Source organism: Ciconia boyciana, chromosome 1, assembly GCF_034638445.1.
Source record: "Ciconia boyciana chromosome 1, ASM3463844v1, whole genome shotgun sequence".
Taxonomy (NCBI): Eukaryota; Metazoa; Chordata; class Aves; order Ciconiiformes; family Ciconiidae; genus Ciconia; species Ciconia boyciana.
Genome location: NC_132934.1, coordinates 2,117,556 through 2,136,994, shown reverse-complemented (window position 1 = coordinate 2,136,994; position 19,439 = coordinate 2,117,556). Strand labels below are relative to the sequence as shown.

Below are 19,439 nucleotides of genomic sequence, written 5' to 3'. Positions count from 1 at the left end.
ACTGGTTCACTTTAGAGGCCTAAACTAGCCCAAACTCTCGGGCTTCCCCAGACTCTGATAGTGGTTCAGGAGAGCAAAAGGATCGTGTGGATTCTGATGCCAGGTCATGTTTGCATGGCAGACCCTGAAACCTAGCAGGAGTGAGGGAGAGGCCACAAACAGAGCTGTCCCCGTGGTGCCTTTGCAGTCTCTTTTCAAGATATAAATAATTGCACTTTGAAGTATTAATATTGTCTCCTGCAACTCCCTGAGCGCTTGGGGCTTTGTCCATTTTTCTGTTGGAAGTATTCAAGATGTTGGCAGTCTATTAGGTGGCTGTAGACGTTTAATTTGTTATTGGTGATTTCTCAATGATAGATTCTCTTTTGTTGTTTCTTCCAGGATCCATTACAATATTTTCTACTGCTTGTATCTGGTGGAAAATTCTTCTGTAACTATCCAGACAGTAGAAGAAGAAACACTGGTTTCACGCTGCAGACAAGACTTATGGTCCAGGTAATGCTATTTTAGGTGATCCAAGCAACGCATCTAAGTACGCAGGGCCCTGGTGGAGAGCTGAACCTTGGAGGGGGAGCAAACATTTCATGGCAGGGACTGGTTGACAAGACTCTGAGATTCATAAGGATTAGTACAAAACCTTATTCTGCTCCTTGCCATCTTCTCCCTGAATTCTCAGAGGAAAACCAGAATCAGGCCTTAAATCTGTAGAAATTAAATTACCAAGCACTGACTGAATTTACAAATCTTTATTCACTGATGGGTCTGTGTATCAGTGGAACGCAGTTCTGAAGTTGCACTCCACTGAGATTTCGCAGAGCCCAAATCACCATTCTCCCTATGGATGAGAAGCTCTTGAAGGAGGGGAGAGTGCCTCCTTTAATTTTAACAGCGTTTTTCCTGTAGAACACTGCAAGCTGCACTCAGCCAAAATGGGGACTGGCTTGCTGGTGATGTTACTGTAGCGCAAATAATGTGGCTGTTCATTTATAAACACTGCTTTCTGTGCACAGGAGGAAACAAGATGCCAGCCACAGGATATTGATTTGGCTCCTGTTTTCTAGATCCTGTTGGATAACTGTTATATACTAACCGTTATATATATATATATATATCTGTTATAAATGAGCATTGGTTGGTAGCTTGCTGCCTACAAAGGAAGGACAGTAAGGAGTGAAACGCTTTCCTGGCCTGTGGAGAGCCAGACTTGGTTCCCCTTTTGCTGTAGTTATCCTGGGTTGAGTCATTTAGCTTCCTTGTTCTTACCTACAGAAGGGGAATAGGAGTGCTTTCGTCCATCACAGAGGTCTAGCAAAGATAAATCCAATAAAATCACCGATGATCCGAGGTACAACAGTGAGAGAGGTAGTAACAAAACAAAAAAAAAAGGTAAACAGACGTTGGGTTTCAGTGCTTCTTGGTTTCCCAGCCTTTTTGTTCTACCCCCTCCATTCAAAATCTTTTTCTAAGCAGATTTTGCTTCTTCAGTAGAAGATGCATCCTGGGGGCAGTCATCTAACTGCCAGCTGTGAAATGTCAAGGATACTTAAACAAGGCTTTCCGCCCTTACGCTTGGTATCGGGGAGGACCCTGTGCGAAGAGATGGTTCACACTGTTGGCTAATTACAGGTTTCAGACCTTTATGAATAAAACAATTGCACTCCAGCCAGAAGCGCTGAATGCCTTTCTTAATGTTAATCAAAGCTCTCAGCTCCTCTGAGAGGCAGGGATAATTGATCTGTCCTACATGCTGAGAAATTGGAGAGCAATTTAAGGTACATGCTCTCAAAAGCAGCAAAACACCCCAAACCCAAGTCACTGTTTGTTTTCAATAAGCCTAAGGAGCCAGGGTGCCAAATTCATTTTTAAAGCATGGCTTAGGGCCCTTGAGAAGATCTCTTCCTATGTAACCTTCCCCAAGGTTTAATTTTTTTTTTTTTTGCTATCTTCAATCTTTTCTTATTCCATGCTTTTCTCATTTGCACAATAACCAAGTTGCTCCAGTGCCACCTTCCTGATTGTGGGATGGGATAAATCATTCATTGGTTTCCTTCTGCTGTTAGTCAATTTGTTTGTTTTATGTGGGAGGATTTATTTTCTTAATTCCTTTTGCTCTGTTTTTTTCTGGTTTTAGTAGCTGGCCTGAAGTAAAACTGACCCATGAACAGCAAAGGATTTTAAATCACAAAATTGAGCATGGTCAAATAGTGAAAATTATGGCATTTGCAGGTAAGAGCCAAAAATTATGTTGTAAGAATAGATGCATAACCTCTAATTCTGCTCCTGCATTCCCTCTCTGCTTCTTCTGTCCAAGGAACTGTGTGGATGCCAGGGGGATCAACCTTACTTTTAATCAATACAAAAAATCAGAGCAAGCTTTTGCAGAGAAATAGGAATGGGAAGCGTGGTGGTGGTTACTCCCATGCAGGCTGGGTAAATGTCATATTCGGACATGATACCGAAACCGAGTGTTTGGGCGCTGTCGATGACTGCCCAGAGCAGCTTGTCAGGGAACCCAGGAGAGGAGAAGCAACACTCTGCGTGTTGCTTAGTCGCATGCTGCACCCGTTTTCGCAGTGTTATTGTCCACAGTCCACTAGACGGAGCCGCTCGTACTTGTTTAGATTTAGCATCTCTGTAAGAGCAACGCGAGCCAAGGAATCTTCTGCACTTGTGCACTGTTTTGAAAAGGGGAATTGCATAAAATTGAGGAAACCTATTTAAAAATAAAAGGAAAAGTAAATCATCTCCCTTCATCTGCAGAGAGTTCCTTTTAAAGACACCGCACTGGGGGCTCAGAGCTAATGCATGCTGTCTGCCCAAAAGGCTTGCAAAAGGACACAAATAGCTAAGCACCACGGTACAGAAACCACTAATGGTGGCTTCTTATGTCTGCAGAAAGTCACTGTGTCCAAATGACAAAGATGGGAATGTTCATGAACTCTTGACGGGTTACATGTAACTGCAACAAGGCAGGGCAGAAAAAGAGCTTGAGGAACCTCTGGCAAAAAGCATAAAAGACTCGTAATCCTTCTTCAAACGTGTGGATGAGGATGCTTGCCAAAGCATCTGTTAGCTAACTGCAGCGTAAAGGATGCCTTAGAGTGAACGATGCGGTGGCAGAAAAGCTAAATGTGTTTCTGCATCCGAGTTCCTTGTAGAAGGTCTTGGAAAGGACCAGTCTCAGGATTGTTCTCTACAGGGGGTCCACCAGAAGGTCTGTCTCGTATTCACATGGGAAAGGTTGCAGGTGAAATATGCATTGGTACTGTTCGTTTCATGATCTGGACTGCATCACGCAGAAGATGTAAAGGAACTCAAGGGTGAAGTGGCTGAACCAGTAGCTGAGTGTGAAAGCTGCCGTGGCAGTGGAGTTATACAGGGAGATGTGGGAGCAATCTACCAGCAAGACCAATATCTGTACCAGGCAAAATGGTAAAAGATGGTCCTCATGGGTAAATAGCTGGTTAAAAGCTAGGAAGCAAAAGTAGGAGCAGATGGTCAGTTTTTTGCACGGGCAGTGGTAACCACTGGGGTCTTGCAGAGATCTGTGCTGGGACCTGCTTTGTCCAACGTTCACGAGTCCTCTGGGAGGAGTGTGAACAGCAAGGTGACAAAGCTTGCTGACACTGTGTCGTCGCTGAGGATATGAAAAGGGGCAAAGAAGGAAATGTGCAGAACCCTTCTTGTCTGAAGTTTCTGTTGTGGTTGGTACCCCACGAGTGAAGCAACTTTGCCATGAGGTGCGGACAGTGCTGTCCTGCAGCAAACTGGAGTAAAGGAGAGCAGCATTAGTGGGAGATCTTACAAGGAAATGAGCTCATGAATCATTCAAAAGAGCAATTTTAACATTTCATTTACCAAGCTGTCTTTCAAGAGAACCAATACCTTCATGTATGCTCAGACTTCTAGAATATTGGGTGATAAAATTATTTTTTTAAAAAAAAGCTTTTAGGCTGCAAGCTGTAATTTTTCAAAGCTGCTTTGCTCCACAGCTTCTGCTGACTTCAGTTGAGTCAGTGGATACATTCCCGTTAGTTGCAAATAGTCCTGCTGTGCAATTAGGACAGCAGGACAGGGAAAGTAAAGGTGATGAGAGGTGTGCGGATTCATTCATACCTGGATGCTTTCATCGATGTGTGCGGATTCATTTGACTCTGGATGCTTTTTGTTTACTTTCTTCTGTTCTTCAGGTACAGGAAAGACCTCAACCTTGGTCAAGTATGCAGAGAAGTTTGCTGATCTCAATTTCCTTTACGTGACATTTAACAAAGCTGTTGCAGAGAGGGGAAAATGTGTCTTCCCCAGAAACGTTACGTGCAAGACTTTCCATTCGTTAGCATTTGGAAGTGTCGGCAAACAGTGAGTGGGGATTTTAGATTCCTTCATTGAAGGCCAGTGGAGCAGAACAAAGACATGTCAGGAAAGGAAGGTCTGGTTTTGAAGTAAGCCTCCAGGACTTGAGGAAGCAAAAATAATGGGAGAAATTATTTCTTTCACTTGCTTCAAGCCAGACTGTGATTTATGGTTTCCAAATTCTTCCAGATTGGATGGGCCAGTGATTTTAGCATCCATGTGAGCCTGGGGAAGCAGACTCATTGCCCTGTGCTGGCATAGACTGTGCTGACATAAGCCCCGTTGCTGTTTTGGGGGCTGTTCATCTTGCCTGTGTTTGTAGCCAAGGAGCACTTCACAAGGAGACAGAAAGCCACTGAGAATGGCTTTTTCCCATTTACACATCAGTGGTACAACCACTCGTAAATGCTGCTTTTCTTTAGCAGAGGAGGGGTTTTCTTAACCTGAGTTGTTCTAATGATACAGCTTCTGGCACCGCCACCAGAGTGCTGTTGACTCTCTTGAGGGACAAGAGGCCTTGCAGAGGGATCTAGATAGATTGAAGCATCGGGCAATGATTAATAGGATGAAATTTAACAAGTCCAAATGCTGAATCCTGCACCTAGGATGGAGTGACGGCCAGGCACGAGTATAAATTGGGAGATGAGTGGCTGGAGAGCAGCCCAGCAGAAAGGGATCTGGGGGTGCTGATCAACAGCAGGCTCAATATGAGTTAGCAGTGTGCCCTGGCAGCCGAGAGGGCAAACCGCATCCCGGGGTGCATCAAACACAGCATGACCAGCCGGTTAAAAGAGGGGGTTATTCCGCTGTATTCAGTGTTGGTGCGGCCTCAGCTGGAGTACTGTGTGCAGTTCTGGGCCCCACAATTTAAAAGGATGTTAAGGTCCTTGAATGCGTCCAGAGGAGGGCAACAAAGCTGGTGAAAGGGCTGGAAGGAATGTCCTACGAGGAGCGGCTAAGGACTTTGGGTTTGTCTAGTTTGGAGGAAAGGAGGCTGAGGGGTGACCTCATTGCTCTCTACAGCTTCCCGACGAGGGGATGTGGAGAGGGAGGTGCTGATCTCTTCCCCCTGGGATCCGGTGATGGGATGCGTGGGAATGATTCAAAGCTGCATCAGGGGAGGTTTAGACTGGATATCAGGAAGCATTTCTTTACCAAGAGGGTGGTCACACACTGGAAGAGGCTTCCTAGAGAGGTGGTCGGTGCCCCAAGCCCGTCAGCGTTTAAGAGGCATTTGGACAATGCCCTTAATAATATGATTCAATGTTTGGTCAGCCCTGAAGTGATCAGGCAGTTGGACTAGATGATCACTGTAGGTCCCTTCCAGCTGAAATAGTCTATTGTATTCTAGTCTATTCACCAATTATGTTGGCACATCTAAACTGCAGACAGAAGGGAAAATGAGCCACAGCATGGAAGAAGAGGGGAATCGTCTTACCTGTAATTGCAGGGGTGAATGATGGGAATATCTCTCTGACTCGACTTTTCATCTATAAAATCTATAAAATGAACAAGTTTGTGCTTCCACCAGGAATATAGTGAGGATAAATATGTGCAGATTTTAAAGATATTCCATTACTAGGTCAAAGTGGGTGTATGAAACAGAGCTTCTGCAGGTATTAGTGTGCAAGAGAAGCAGAAGTGAGCTTGGTTTTCCAGTAGGCTTTTCATGTGTGTTTCAACTTGTCTCTCTTATTTTTTGTCATCTGTGGCACAGCTATAAAGAAAAAGGCAAGCTGAACTTCTCCAAGATGTCGGTTTACTCCGTGTGTTCCCTTATGCAGAACCACAAGGGACAATCTCTGTTCATAAGAGGGAAAACAGTCTCGCAGACCCTTGAAAACTTTTTTGCCTCTTCAGATGAAGAGATCTGTGAAGAGCACACTCCTATTTGGTTCAAAAATACTCATGGCGAGAGAAAACTTGTCAGTCAAGCAGAAAAGAAAGTGAGTATCTGAGATGAAGCAAGACTTGGGCTGCAAGGTTTAGAAGGTGCTGTAGTTATCCCACATTTCTCATAGTTCACGGGTATTTGTGCTTCAGCTGTAAGACCTGACTGTCAAAATATTTTTTTTCCTTTGGGGACAAATCCAAAGGAACTGGGGCCTGTTTGTTCTCCCTGTTTGCACAGCTGATTTCTAGAGAGGAGATATCACTGTCTCTGCTCAGTGCAGATTTTTCTTCCCTGCAAGGAAAAGAGAGAAGAGATTGTATGTATTTATATCAGTGCCTGAACAGCGTTGTGGTATTGCCTGTAAAGACAATAAACATTTTTGTAGTAATTTTGATACGCAGAGCCAAACCCCCAAATTCTCATTTAGAGTACAGACATCTTGGCAACACTTAAAGGACAGCACTGACATTGCAAACAACGTGGGCTGGAGTTGTGGAGAAAAATTAGCCTTTCTGCTCTGCGTTGATCACATCCAATCAGATACAGTCCAGCTAGCAGAAATCCAATTTGCAGTTGTTATTTCTGGCAGGGAATGAATTGACAGCCTCAAAATATTAAATATCTTTAAGCACCTTGCAAGCTGGCCAGGGAAACCAAAATAAACACAAAGGGTTAATGTGCAGAAGTTAGGGGGTCTTGTATTGTACTGTCTTAATAGCTGGGCCAAAGAAATGTTCTTTTCAGGGGGCTGTATTTGGAAAAGACTATGTTGAGGAGAAGTTAACTGGTGGTGACACAGAAGAGAAGCAGGAGGAAGCCTTTCAAGATCTGCTGTGCCTGGACTGTTTTTCTGCTCAAAGTGATCTATCCATACCCTTCTGTTTTCTCTTTCTAGATCAATGTGGAAGAGGCAAAAGAGATATGGCACAACATGAAGAAGCTGGATGGAGATGTAGAGAGGAAATACAAGATAACTTGTGATGGTAAGAGAGGACAGATGTCAAATAGCCTTCAGATAAAGAGCTGTAGTAGAAAACTGAACGGATTCATACTTCTTACTTCTGGCTGTGCACCAGGAACGAGCATCAAAACGTATAAAATTCCTGTTCTGCTACTAGCTCACCAGGAGCTCAAAACAGGCCTGAAAGCTGGAAGTTTGTTCATTTTGCCTGTTTGGCCTCAGAAGATGGTGGAACTATTCAGCTGTGTGTGATTGGCAGCAAAATCATAGAAATAATGGGTGAGATGGTGGGCGGAGAGTGCGAACAGTGAGCGTTTGTTCCTTGCTGCTGCCGGCATGTCTTTTCCTCTTGCTTCGTAGCATGTGTGCAGATAGTGCCAGAGGTGGTTCGTACTGGGGAAAACCTTCTTCCTTGTCATTTTCTTTGCGCATTAAGAGCTTTGGAGTCATCAGCATAGCTGCCTTCCTCCAGTGCAGCCAGGTTGTTTTGGGCTGGGTTTTTTTCATCCTTCATACAGCCAATGGAGACAGAGCAACATCTGGGAGCAATAGAGATTTCTTACATCCCCTCCAAATGCCATTAAAATTCCAAGGAAGAAGTAGGACCAGAAACATTTTTTTAAATGGACTTGTTTTAAGGATCATGGTGTTTTATGATGAGAAAATTCCCCTCTCACTGACATGCCTTGTTCTTTCTCTCAGGGTATTTGAAACTTTGGCAGCTCAGCAAGCCTCAGCTCTCAGGATATGATGCCATTTTCGTTGATGAAGCTCAGGACTGCACTCCAGGTGAGTGGTGACAAGAGACAGAGCTGCAGCCTTCCTAAGCACTTTACAGAGAGGATGTTTGTGTGCTCAGGGGTGTGTGAGAAGTATCACAATTAAAAAAAATTCTGTCCCTCAGCTGTAACATTATAACTGACCCATTGCTTGGTCCCAGATCCTTGCAAATTCAATAAGGCAGCTTGTAAAGATGCTGCAAGAGTACATGTGTATCAGCTTGAGGGGTTGCTTTCCGTTGCTTTGGGCATCCAGACATGCCATCCAGACCCTTTTGCTATTGCTTTGCTGCTAACAGGGAAAAACAGAATACCAGCATAGCCGAGGACGTGGTTTATTACAAGAGTGGCAAGACATTAAATGGTTCAGCTATCGGAACAGCAGAGCTGCTCCATCCCACCCTGGCACTGGGTGCAAGTCTTGCCCATTCCTTGCACCGTCCCAGGGATTCCTGAGTCATGTAGCAGAAAGCTGCTGGCTTTCTTTGCTGGGGATATGGGGGGTAGCTCTCTGCTGCAAAGCAAGTCAAATTGGTTCTGTAAAGAGATCTAAGTGGACCGAGCTGTGCGCTGAGGAGCAGAAGAAGGCCTGGTCTTTTCAGTGGATATTAAATCAGCTCAAAGGCTTCATCAGCCCATCTCCCACCTGTACTCACTGGAAACCTGGTCTTGCAGGGGTTTGGCTGTGCTTTTGCAGCTGCGTGCGATGCAAGCGCTTGTTCTGCCAGTATGACTGGAGCCTTGGACAGGCTGGCTCCAAGTGGACCAAAAGGCTTTCTGCAGTGTGCACTGAGTCAGTGTGCACACGTGCAGCGTGTCCGGGTCACTGGGGATGGGTGGTGGATTTGTGCTGGGCTCACATGTGTTGGATTAAGACACTGTGCAGCTGCAGTCCAGGAAAAAATACCATCAGACTGAAATAGTGGGAGGATGTTTGTAGAGCTCCCAGTCAGCTGTGCGCTTCCCTTTGCTTCTCCCCAGCTTGTCTCCTGCAGCTGTGTTGACCCCTTAAATGCTGTGAGTCATCAGGCAAGAGATCTTGCCTCTGTACAGGCAAGAGAATATTGTACAGTTCACTCTTGGTTTATGAGCAGGCTCCCCCTTAATGCTCCGATGTTTTCCTGCAGCCATCGTGGATATTGTGCTGTCACAGACATGCGGCATCATCCTCGTAGGAGACCCTCACCAGCAGATCTATACCTTCCGAGGCGCTGTCAATACCCTCTACGCAGTGCCTCACACCCACGTCTACTACCTCACCCAGGTAAGATGAGGGTCTGCTGCTGTCCTTCCCTGGACAGATCCCTAATGCAGTGGCAAACGTTTCATGTCCTTCTTCAGAAGGCATCTAACAGCCAGACTTCTTGAGTTTGTCACTGTGGAGTGTTTGCATTGCCTGGATTAGGGGCATGCTTTGCTGTTCACGCTCTGCACTGCAGAGCTCCTTTGTGCCTCTTAGTGGAGTGAACCCATCACTAGGAAAGGCATGTGGCTTGAAAAATAGGTCCTGGGGTAGAAACCTTAGTATATGGCTTATTTCAAGGAGATCCCCTCTTTTCTGGGTTAGTTCTCAGCTCCAGCTGAGTGGGCAGGGGCAGATATCCTCATTGCTCATATTGCCAGTCAGTTACGACACTGGGTCCCATGCAGAGAGATGAAGGAGTTAGACGCTAGGAGGTGAATTTTGTTCTGGCAGTGACCTCCTTGAAATAAAACCACATTGATTAAGGAGGACATATTTGCTGACTGTACACACGATCTTTTTTTCTGCCTCTGTACAAACTCCAGCATTGTCACCTCTGTCCCACCAGTGCTCCTTTGTCCATGATATCTCCTGCCCTGTTTGTGTGCCGAGGGCGTAATTTTCATGAGCAGCTTCAGTTGATCTGAGTTTGCCCTGGAAGAGAGCTCCCGCCTTCTTTCAGCAGAAGTGATGCTTGTGTCTCCAGGCTGGATTACCTAACCTGCTGTTATGCCAACTGAAAGCTCACCCTGATTAGTTTTTTGGCCTGATTAGCCACATGGCTACGCAATTCTCACAGCTAATATAAGGGAGGAACTATCCCTTCGGGAATCCTTGCAGAATGAATCGGCTTAAACCAGCAATACAAGCTGTCATGGAACCAGCTCCTAAGCCAGAACGGCCACCAAAACGCCCATCTGAGTTGCCTTTTCCCCTTGCCCCCTGGCAGCCTTGCCAAGGGGCAGGAGCCAGGGACAGGCACATAGGGGACTGCATTTATTTGCACTGGCACATCTTCTGACGGCCTTGGGACCAGCCTTGCATCACCTCTCTTGTGGAGTTTTTGGGTAACAAGATTTTCCACTTCTCTTTGCCGGCGGAGGTGTTGCACTCAGCCAGGCACTGGTGTTTTTTAATCATGGGGTTAGTGAAACTTGCTTAGGGTTTTGACCTCGTGACGCTTTGACTGTTGGCCCTAGATCTACAGGTTAGGAAGCCATAAGGATCCCCAGCCCTGCTCTGCTGCTCCGGTCCGTCACCTCTCCAGCAGCCCAGCCAAGTGAGGGACCTGGCTGCTTTCCCACCACCTCTAGCCCCTGCCCTGCTGCAGGACAGATGTGCCACGTCCCATTAACTTACTGGGGAAGAGTCTTGGCAGTGGCAGCAGTTGGGGTGGAGAGGCTGGAAACCACGTTTTGCCCTGTATGATAGTCCCATCTCACAGCACAGTTCCTATCGCCTTGGGTGTAAGAGTGACCAGAGTTTCTAGGAATAGTTTGGGGGGATTTGGGTGCTTTTTCGAAGAGAAAGGTTGTCCAGAAGGTTGGTGGGAATTGTATAGTTCCATATATAGTAGTACTTGTGTAGGTTCTAACAAGTTCCTCTTCTTTTCCTGCTGTTTCCTTAATTTTTCCACATAGAGTTTCAGATTTGGTCCTGAAATAGCTTACATTGGAGCAACCATTCTGGATGTCTGCAAGAGGATCAGGAATAAGACGTTAGTGGGTGGAAACCAAAAGGGTAGGTCGTGTTGGTGCACCACTCAGCTCCGTCAGCTCTGTTCAGTGACTGGGAGTCATAGAGCTACCGCATAATAAAATGTCTCAGGATTAATCCTGATTTATGAAGATCTTTGGTTTTTAGATACCTGCTTTCTAACCACCCTGGCTAACTGGGAATTTCTTTGTGTAGGTGGTGTGAGAGGCAACATGGAAGGGAAGATAACAGTCTTATCACGAAGCAATTTTAACGTGTTCGAGGACGCTGTAAAACTTACTGGAAGAGAGAGACCAATTAAAATACACGTGATTGGGGTAAGAGGAAATTACCGGTGCATCTTTCACATCCCAAACTCAAGTCCCCAAGCCTGTTAGCACTTGTAGCAGCGACACCTACGTGTGTCTTGAAATAGGTGTGGCTGATCTGCTGTCCTCTGTAGCACCCGGGTTTAAAACCGATATTCAAGGCAAAAGCAGCAATCTGTCGTGTCTGGGGAAGGGTTATTTGGAGCAGTCGTTCCTCAGATCTGTGCAGGCGAGGCTCCCTTTTTAGGCTTATCTGTCCCTTTTTTCATCAGGCTCAGATGAGACGGCAGCAGCTCCAGTCTGCTGGATGGGGCTGGGGCAGGGGCAGAGTGATATATGGCTGTAACAAGTCGCTGCAAGTATTTGCGTTAGATGGAGTGCTGCCGACTGCCTCTGGCTGCTGGCAGTGGCAAGTGTTCCTGCATTAGGGAGATACAAATCAGCTGTAACTCCAGGCTGAGTGTAAAAAGCAATGAAAGGCAGTTGGCTGTGCCCTGAGAGAATAAACATTTTTCAGGCTCTCTTGAGAGACGAAGACAATGGTTGAAGTTGAAGGTGATCTTTGGGCTTGTAAATGCCACAGAGGGCCGTGCTGTGCTCATTCCTAATTTCCAGTCCTGTGATGGTCTGTTCCCCATCTCGATACACCCAGGAAAGCCAGGGAAAGTTGATTCACCAGCATTGTTGGTGAGAGAAATTGGGATTTTCAGCAATGCTGAATGTTAACTCCTTGAGGGAGCAACAGTTCTGAGGTTTGCACTGAATTTTCATCTGCAAAAAGCACCCGTGTGTCTGAAGAAGGAGAGTGTGCGTGTATGCACATCTGCAGAAATTCACATGCTTGAATTGCAGGGAGGTTTTAATAAGGCTTCATATTTCAAAAGCCTCAGCAGAATCATTAGTCTTCAAACTCTGAATCATCAATACCTATGATTTAATTTGAGATCTTGTTCTGCACCCAGCAACGTAGAAGCACATGAACAGTTTTCCTAGTGCTGAATGTGTTTGAGGAAGAGCCTGGTCTTTTGAATTTTAGGCTGATGTTTTAATTTCTTTTTTGCACTGGGAAACTGCATATTACAATGGAATGAATGTTTGAATTATCTACCTAGTACCAAAATCCTCCTCCGCCTTTGCTGTTTGGAATGTCTAAATTCAGACTGATGCTTCTTTTGATGGAACAAAACAAACTGAATCTGGAAGCAAGGAGGAAAAATACTTTCTAAAAGTAAAAAATTGTCAAAGCAAAGCCTTTTATTTCAGTTCACATTGAAACTGAAACATTTACAGTAAATTTAGCAAGTTTATCTTCATTGCAGTGGCCCATCGCTTCAGGAAAGAGGATGCAGTCGTGCCTGGAGCTGGCTTTCCCGTGAAACAGCGTGAAGTCAATAGGCCAGCGTCATTTATGGCACAACAAACTTTTAAAGTTCGTTTTAACAAAGCAATACGCAGCTATTGGAAGCTAAAATGACCAAAACTTTTCTTGTTAGTGAATGGGAAAACATTATAGAATTTTTTTTTTTCTTTGAAATGACTTTGAATATAAAATTCTGCAGTGTCTCTGTTATAATGCCAATCAGACAGTGTCCTGTTCTCTTCTCGCTGTCTGTCTGTCCGCAGAGCAGGCTGGATTATTGTTTTTTCGGGTGCCTTTGATTATGCTACAGCCCCAGGGATTTCAGGAAAGCAACTTCCTTCTGCATCTTCAGCACATTTCCCTTTTTCCCTTCTCTCTTAACACCAATAACCACTGGGCCCTGCTACCTTATCTAGAAACTCTAGACAGCACCTTTGCTCCTGTATATTAAGATAAATTGTTGTCTGTTTTAGGGGCTTGCCCGTTTTGGCCTGAGCAGAATTTATGATATTTGGAAGCTCAGTCAACCCGCAGATGAACGGAAAAAATGTGAGTATGTCCTTACCCTTCTTTCTGTGTGTGATCCTCCCTATAGCGGCACGAATTTTTTAGGTTTTGCTGCAGGGATGGAAAGTAGCAGGCTTCTTGGTGATTTATTTTATGTTTCCTCATGAAGTTATCTGTTGAAAACTGACTTCTCAATGCTAGTGTCACGGGCTGTGCTATTTTGGCTGCTTGAGTGGCTGGTGTTAATACCAGAAATGCCAAAATTGTGAGGCCTGTGTCATGCAGCCCTCCCCAGCTTCCCACTGCGATGCCTTGTCTTGAGTGCAAGAGCCCAGTAAGCTCATAGATTGGGATTTTTTCCCTATGTTTTCTGATTTGATTGACTTTTTCATTTTTCTTAGGCCTTTCCTGTTTTGTTTTGTTTTTAAACCTGGTGTGTTGAATCCTCTATCGCATGCTTTCTTTTCACTGGTGGGTATCATTTAGGAAATAAATCATTCATTTATAATCTCCTGGCGGCAGCAGGCAAGTATTGTTATATATGGGGCACAGAGACAAACACAGGACTTACTGAACTGCCACGAGTTATTGATTATATGGGTATCATTAGTGGTTCTTTGGAAGGTGAGCTACCAGGAAAACTCCTTGCTATCTGGGTAAAAAGAGAGAATAATGCAGGTTGGAAGGGCCCTGGGAGTGTCTCTGCCCTAAGCCCCTTCTCCAGCCACTCTGAAGTCACATTAGAGTCTTTTCAGAGACTGCTCAGAGTCTTTTCCCTTCAATTTCCAAATATCTCTGGGAATGAAGGTTGTGCAGGCTTTCTAGGACACATGGTGTAGAAATGAGTGAGCCCAGTGAATGTTTGCCAGATGCTCTCTCCTGAGCTCCATAAACTTCCGTACCCTTCATAGTACGCCAGCTCTGAATCTCAAAGTGATGCTGCTTTGTGAAACTACCCACTCTGATGAGAGCATCGAGCTTTGACGGTGTTTTGCGTCAGTAAAGAGAAAATCCTGAGTGAAAACCACCCATCACAGAGCGAGGAGTACGTCCCTTGCATCCCACAGCAGTGGTCCATCCGCTGCCCCACACTTGCCTTCCCTAGTACTTACTGTGAAATCTGATTAGAATTAAAAAATGCCATTCTATGTGTCTATCAAATAAACTCGTGTCATCTGCTACTTTATTTTCAGTAAACCTTGTTATAAATGATTCCTTTATCAAAAAATGGGAAGAAACTGAGGGCTTCTTCGGTTTAAGGGAATATGCAGAGCGCATTGATGACAAAGAGTTGGAAGTGAAGATCGCGATAGTGGAGAAATACAAAGAGCGGATCCCTGAGCTGGTGCAGAAGATTGAGAGCAGCCACGTGTCACAAGAAGCCATGGCAGGTAGAACCAAGCTGTGCCTTTGATAGAGGATCAAATTCATGTCTTTTTTTCAATCCAGCTTCTGTGCTGAATCCACCTCGTTCTGAAAAAAAGCTGCATTTGGATCAAGTCAGTCTTTTAGGGAGAAAGGAAGTTGAACAGCAGCTTTTGGGGTACATCTGGGACTCCAGGTGGAGTTCAAGGCAATGAATCTGCCACCAAAGGATTGCTTAATGTGACTTTGCTAGAGGCAAATAAACTTTTGGACATAGTATTTTCTGCAGCTGGAAAGCCCTAGGACTTTATCTTGCTTTTTGGGATTCCTGTGGTAGTTGCCCTGCCACTTGCTGACTAAAATTTGGGGAAGGGACAAAGCAATCAAGTAAAAACTTAACCAAATAAAGAGCATTCCTGTTTGGGAGTTGGGGCTGGGGCTGAGGCTGCTGACTACCAGGCATTTTCCTTGGCAGGAAAGTTGTCTTCAGCAGTCTGGATTCCCGATAGAGGTGCTTTGCTTCTGCTTTATATTTGAGGAGAAGTGAAACAAATGCAGAATGAAATAATTTCATTTGACTCAGTGCCTTGTGAAATTAAAAATACCATTATTACTGCCACAACTGATCTTTTTTTCCTTCTTGTTCCCCATGTGCACTGGTTACAGATTACTTAATAGGTACTGTCCACCAAGCCAAAGGCCTGGAGTTTGATACGGTGCTGATTGCAGATGACTTTGTGAAAGTACCGTGTCTCAGTGGCGATTACCAGAGAAGAACTAACTTCAGGATCGGTAAGGGAACAGCTGTGTGTGGTACCCATCCTGATCTGAAAGTGGGAAAGCAAAGCGTGCTGCTGGCGCTTGTCCTGCAAGCCCGTGCTTCTCAGTGGCTTCTCAGTGGCGTGAAGACAGCCGCTGGCTGTCCTAGTGATCATTGATCTTGTCATAGTTTCCTTCCCAGCGAGATAGGGGCAGGGGAATATTCCTGGCAGTCGAGCTCGTAGTCATCTAGCAACAGAGAAAGACCAACTCCACACTTGGGAAAGACACTGCTGTCCTTAGGTGCCACAGTTCATGCTTTGGAAGAGCTGGTCTCTTCCCAGTGAGCAGAGAGGAGCCTGCAGAGTAAATCTAGAGACCGAGAAACTCCTCCAGTGCCAAGTCTGTGCCCGACAGGTGGGAAAACACGTAGCAGAGAGCTGCTTCTCTGGGCATGTAGAGTCCTGCCTTTGCCTGGAAAGGAGAACATGGAACGAGGCAGGAGCTATCGGTGGTGTCAGGAACTGCACAGCAAATGCAGGAGAGTGCTGCACAGCTGTGCTGCTCTGCAAGTTCCTCCTCTCCCAGAGAAGCACCAAGTGTCCTTCCAGAAGTACTAGCTGAAGCATTAGAAGAATGACAGAGGTGTTCATTCTTGTTCTCTAAAGTTACTGATCTTTCCTCCAACCTAGGCATGTTTCCAGAGGATGAATGGAATCTGCTCTATGTAGCAGTGACACGTGCAAAGAAGTATTTGCTAATGTCAAAGTCTCTGGAACACCTTTTAGCATTGGCTGGGGTAAGTGAAATCTTTCCAAGGTAAGCAAATCCTCAAGCGGGGCAATTTAGGGCCCTGATACCTGCACTTCATAGCACGCTGCACCAAAGCAAGCCATCGATCCCGTGTGATCTGGCTGAGCAGCCCTGCCTGTGAGCTGCAGCAGTTCCTCAGCTGACGTGTGAGCACTCCAGAGGCAGAGCAGACGGCCGGGGAGGGCAAACTCCCAGGCACGCCGCTGTCTCGTTAGGATTTGGAGTCTCAAGGCAGCTCTGCAAGCAGTGACATCTCGGGCAGGATGGGCTGCTGCCAATTCAGAAAGGTGCTGAGAGAGGCAGCGCCCACTTACCTATAAAATCTGCACATTTCTGATTATGTTTGGAGGGGGTTTGTGTGGTGGAGAAGCAGAAAAGAAGATTGTCGTAAGATTCACCCTGATCCTAAGATTCATGCTGAGCATGGGCTATGCCCTGCCTTGTGCTGGCGTAGACCAGAATAGCTGAGGTCACATTTTTTCCTCAGTTCACACTGCTTTGCACTGTGATTTCAGTAGCAAGACACAAGGTTGCAGACATTTTTTTTTTTCCCATAGTCCTTGCATTTGGGTGTTGTCTTCCGCAGATCCTGACTTCTTATCTCAGTGCGAGTGTGTAGGTTCCCTTTTCTCTGTCTGCAATGGTTGCCAGCTCTTCCTTCACTTCCTTCCTCGCGAGCTGCTGCTGGCTTCTGCTTGATTTTTGTTGTCACCAGGGGTCTGGAGGGTTTTTTTGTTGTTTTTTTTTAAAAAAAAACATCGTGTTGCAAGTCACTTCCCAGGGGGTTAAAAAAAATATGAAACAACCTGTTCCAGTATCTCAGCTCCCTCTGAGTAGTGTTGTTCCTTTTTTTTTTCTTGTTTCTTAGGAGCATTTCCTTCGGGTGGACCTGATGAGTGAGGCTGCGAAGGACGGGGCCGCCATCGCTTGTTCTGTGACAGGGTGTACAGCAACACTGCAATCCAGCTCCAGGCTGGTTGTGAAGAAGCTCCCTTTGACTCATGTACGTCCCCTCCCCGGGCCTTTGAGATCATGTTTCTGAATCGGGAGCCTTCACGAGCCGCTCTGGTCGCTTGGGGAGCAGCTGTGCTCTGCGACTGTTCTGAGTTATCGCACCGGGGAGGGACAACCTCAGTGCTAAGCTTTAATGGAAGTGAGCAGGGAACATCCTATAGCTGGATCTTGTGCCCACAGCTCCCCAGCCCTTTGCTTCTGCTCACATCCCCGGCTCATAACTGGGGGTGACTTCCCAACCGCATGATTCAGGGTGGTATTGCAGTTCCCACAGATCCACTCAAGCCTTGACCTCTCTTCTGAGACTAATTGTGGTCTCAGGTGGGGCTGGTTTGGGGGTTTTGTTGTGTCAGATCCCATTTTTGACTCTTCGAGCCTCTGCTGCGGCCATCGAACATCCATCTGGGGTTGGCAGAGCACCCCTCACCCCTGCCAGCTGGCTGAAAGTGACAATCTGACTTTTGGGTTCAGTTTTGGCTTCGGTCCCACCTTCTGGCTTGGGCGTTGATCCTTGCCCAGAAGGTGTGGTGAAGGCCAAGTTTCCCTAGCGCAGGGATCTGCAAGCACGCAGTAAATCTGGTGGAGCTCCATGTCCACAACAAGAGGTGGCAGATGGCTCCGAGCCGTCAGCAAGGGGACATGAGCATGGGGACATGAAATGGACTGAGATGGGCAAAGCCTCATCCTTCACCAGCAAAGACCTGCACAGGGACATTTTGATTGTTGCAGCTATTAAACAAGCTGTCCTGTAAGGGGTTTCCTTGCAAGGGAGGTGGCAGGAGATGCTTTGGGCACATCGTTGCTCTCTTCCCTGGATGTGAGGGGGTTGTATCTGAGGTTGGGAGCCTTCCTCCAGTCTTTCTCTCCTCTCACATCTCCTCTCTTTCTCCCGCAGAGCAATGGCAGCAGGGATGCAGGTGGCTACCTTTGCCATGCTTGCACACAGCAGCGCTTTGGCTCTCTGACACCGCTCACCTTCTTCCCAGCGCTTCAGGAACAGCCTGTCCAGCTCTAACGAAGCCTTCCAGCTCCTCAGAGCCCTGGCTGCACCCTGGAGCCGTCCTGGGTGCAGGACAAAGCCCGTTTTCACATCCCAGCTCCAAAATCAGGTGGATATTGGAGCAGGATTTCAGACCAGCTCTGAGAGGAACCCTCCAGGCTCTCTGCAAGGAGCTGTGAGACCTTTTCTCAAGCTCTGCCTTGCCCTCCAGGAGCTGGTCAGCATGGCCTGCATCATTGCACAGAAGAATATGCACTAATTAAACTGTATCAGACAGGACAGCTTTTTTTTTTTGAGCATTACCTCTCCATTACCTTGGTCACCAGGAAAACACCTCCAGTGACCAAACTGCCAGGAGATCCCTGCCTATTCCGTCACATCATGCTTCGGTGAAATCCCTCCGATCCACCAAAAGAAGAGGAAATGTGACACTGAAAAGTACCCAAGGAAAGACTTTATTCCTAGAAAATGGGCTTTTTCCTGGAGCCTGTTTTAATGGGGAAAATTTCACTATCAGCTCTGGGAGAAGTCGTTAATCTCTGCCAGCTGAATTAATTTTCCTTACTTGCAGCCAAAGGATTTCCCCAGACTCTGTTTCCCTTCTCCCTGCAGCAAACCATAAGGGAAGAGGAGAGGTGGTGTCTGAAGAACTGCTTTGGTTTGGTTTCAGTCTAACTCAGAGACAAACTGGAGAGCATTTTTAATGCTGAAATTAAATTTGTAACAAACAAAAAGCCTTAATGCTTTCTTTTTTCTCTTCCCTTCTGTTAAGAAGTTGTCCTGGGTCGTATTTATTTACCAGCCGTCACAGTAGCAACTGTGCAAGCAGCGTGGCGGTTTTGTAAATCAGATGGTGTCTTCTCTCGCTGTACCAGAGCCCGTGTCATGCGGAGATCAAAACCAAAACTGAATTGGGAAGAGATCTGCTCTTGGACGTGGGCCTAGAGCCATGAGCCATGCCTGCTGGAGGAAGCTCGTGCATCCTGTTGATTTTCATGGTTATTCATTGGACGGTAGCCGCTTCACCTGCTCTCCTTTTGCTTTCGAAACACTGACTCCAGAAAGGCTTTCCCTGTTCTGCTCACGTAAGCATGGGCAGAAGCTCACCCAAGATTTGGACGTTGGATGTAACCGCAAAGCTCGGCACAGACGTTGGACCAGGCACCTCCAGCGATCTCTTCCCGCCTCACCTTTTTCCAGCCATCCTGTGGTACGCTGGGGAGAGGCAGTGCTGCTGCAGGAGGGTTTGGTCTGTCACACATCCAAAGTGCTGCTTCCTCCAGGTCCGATGGTCCAGAGCAGTGGCACAACCAGGAGGACAAAAGGCAGCACCAAGAAAAGGATGCAGAAGTTGTTAGATACCTCCT

The 19,439-nt window shown here is 46.3% G+C and overlaps 1 protein-coding gene across 5 annotated transcripts in view; it reads left to right on the top strand.

The window, feature by feature from the left end:
- FBH1 (F-box DNA helicase 1) overlaps positions 1-18,228 on the top strand; it is a 29,556-nt gene extending 11,328 nt beyond the window's left edge. For 4 of the 5 annotated variants that reach the window (XM_072856931.1, XM_072856940.1, XM_072856924.1 and 1 more), the window contains 15 exons: positions 382-495; positions 2,132-2,226; positions 4,191-4,359; positions 6,071-6,299; positions 7,143-7,230; positions 7,911-7,997; positions 9,115-9,251; positions 10,871-10,970; positions 11,142-11,263; positions 13,088-13,163; positions 14,315-14,512; positions 15,153-15,278; positions 15,938-16,044; positions 16,927-17,061; positions 17,968-18,228. In XM_072856931.1, the coding sequence (XP_072713032.1) occupies positions 382-495; positions 2,132-2,226; positions 4,191-4,359; positions 6,071-6,299; positions 7,143-7,230; positions 7,911-7,997; positions 9,115-9,251; positions 10,871-10,970; positions 11,142-11,263; positions 13,088-13,163; positions 14,315-14,512; positions 15,153-15,278; positions 15,938-16,044; positions 16,927-17,061; positions 17,968-18,087 (1,903 nt within the window). In that variant the 3' untranslated portion in view covers positions 18,088-18,228. The remainder of the gene's footprint in view (positions 1-381; positions 496-2,131; positions 2,227-4,190; positions 4,360-6,070; positions 6,300-7,142; positions 7,231-7,910; positions 7,998-9,114; positions 9,252-10,870; positions 10,971-11,141; positions 11,264-13,087; positions 13,164-14,314; positions 14,513-15,152; positions 15,279-15,937; positions 16,045-16,926; positions 17,062-17,967) is intronic. The other variant, XM_072856927.1, reaches the window with a different exon arrangement.
- The last annotated feature ends 1,211 nt before the right edge of the window (positions 18,229-19,439 follow it).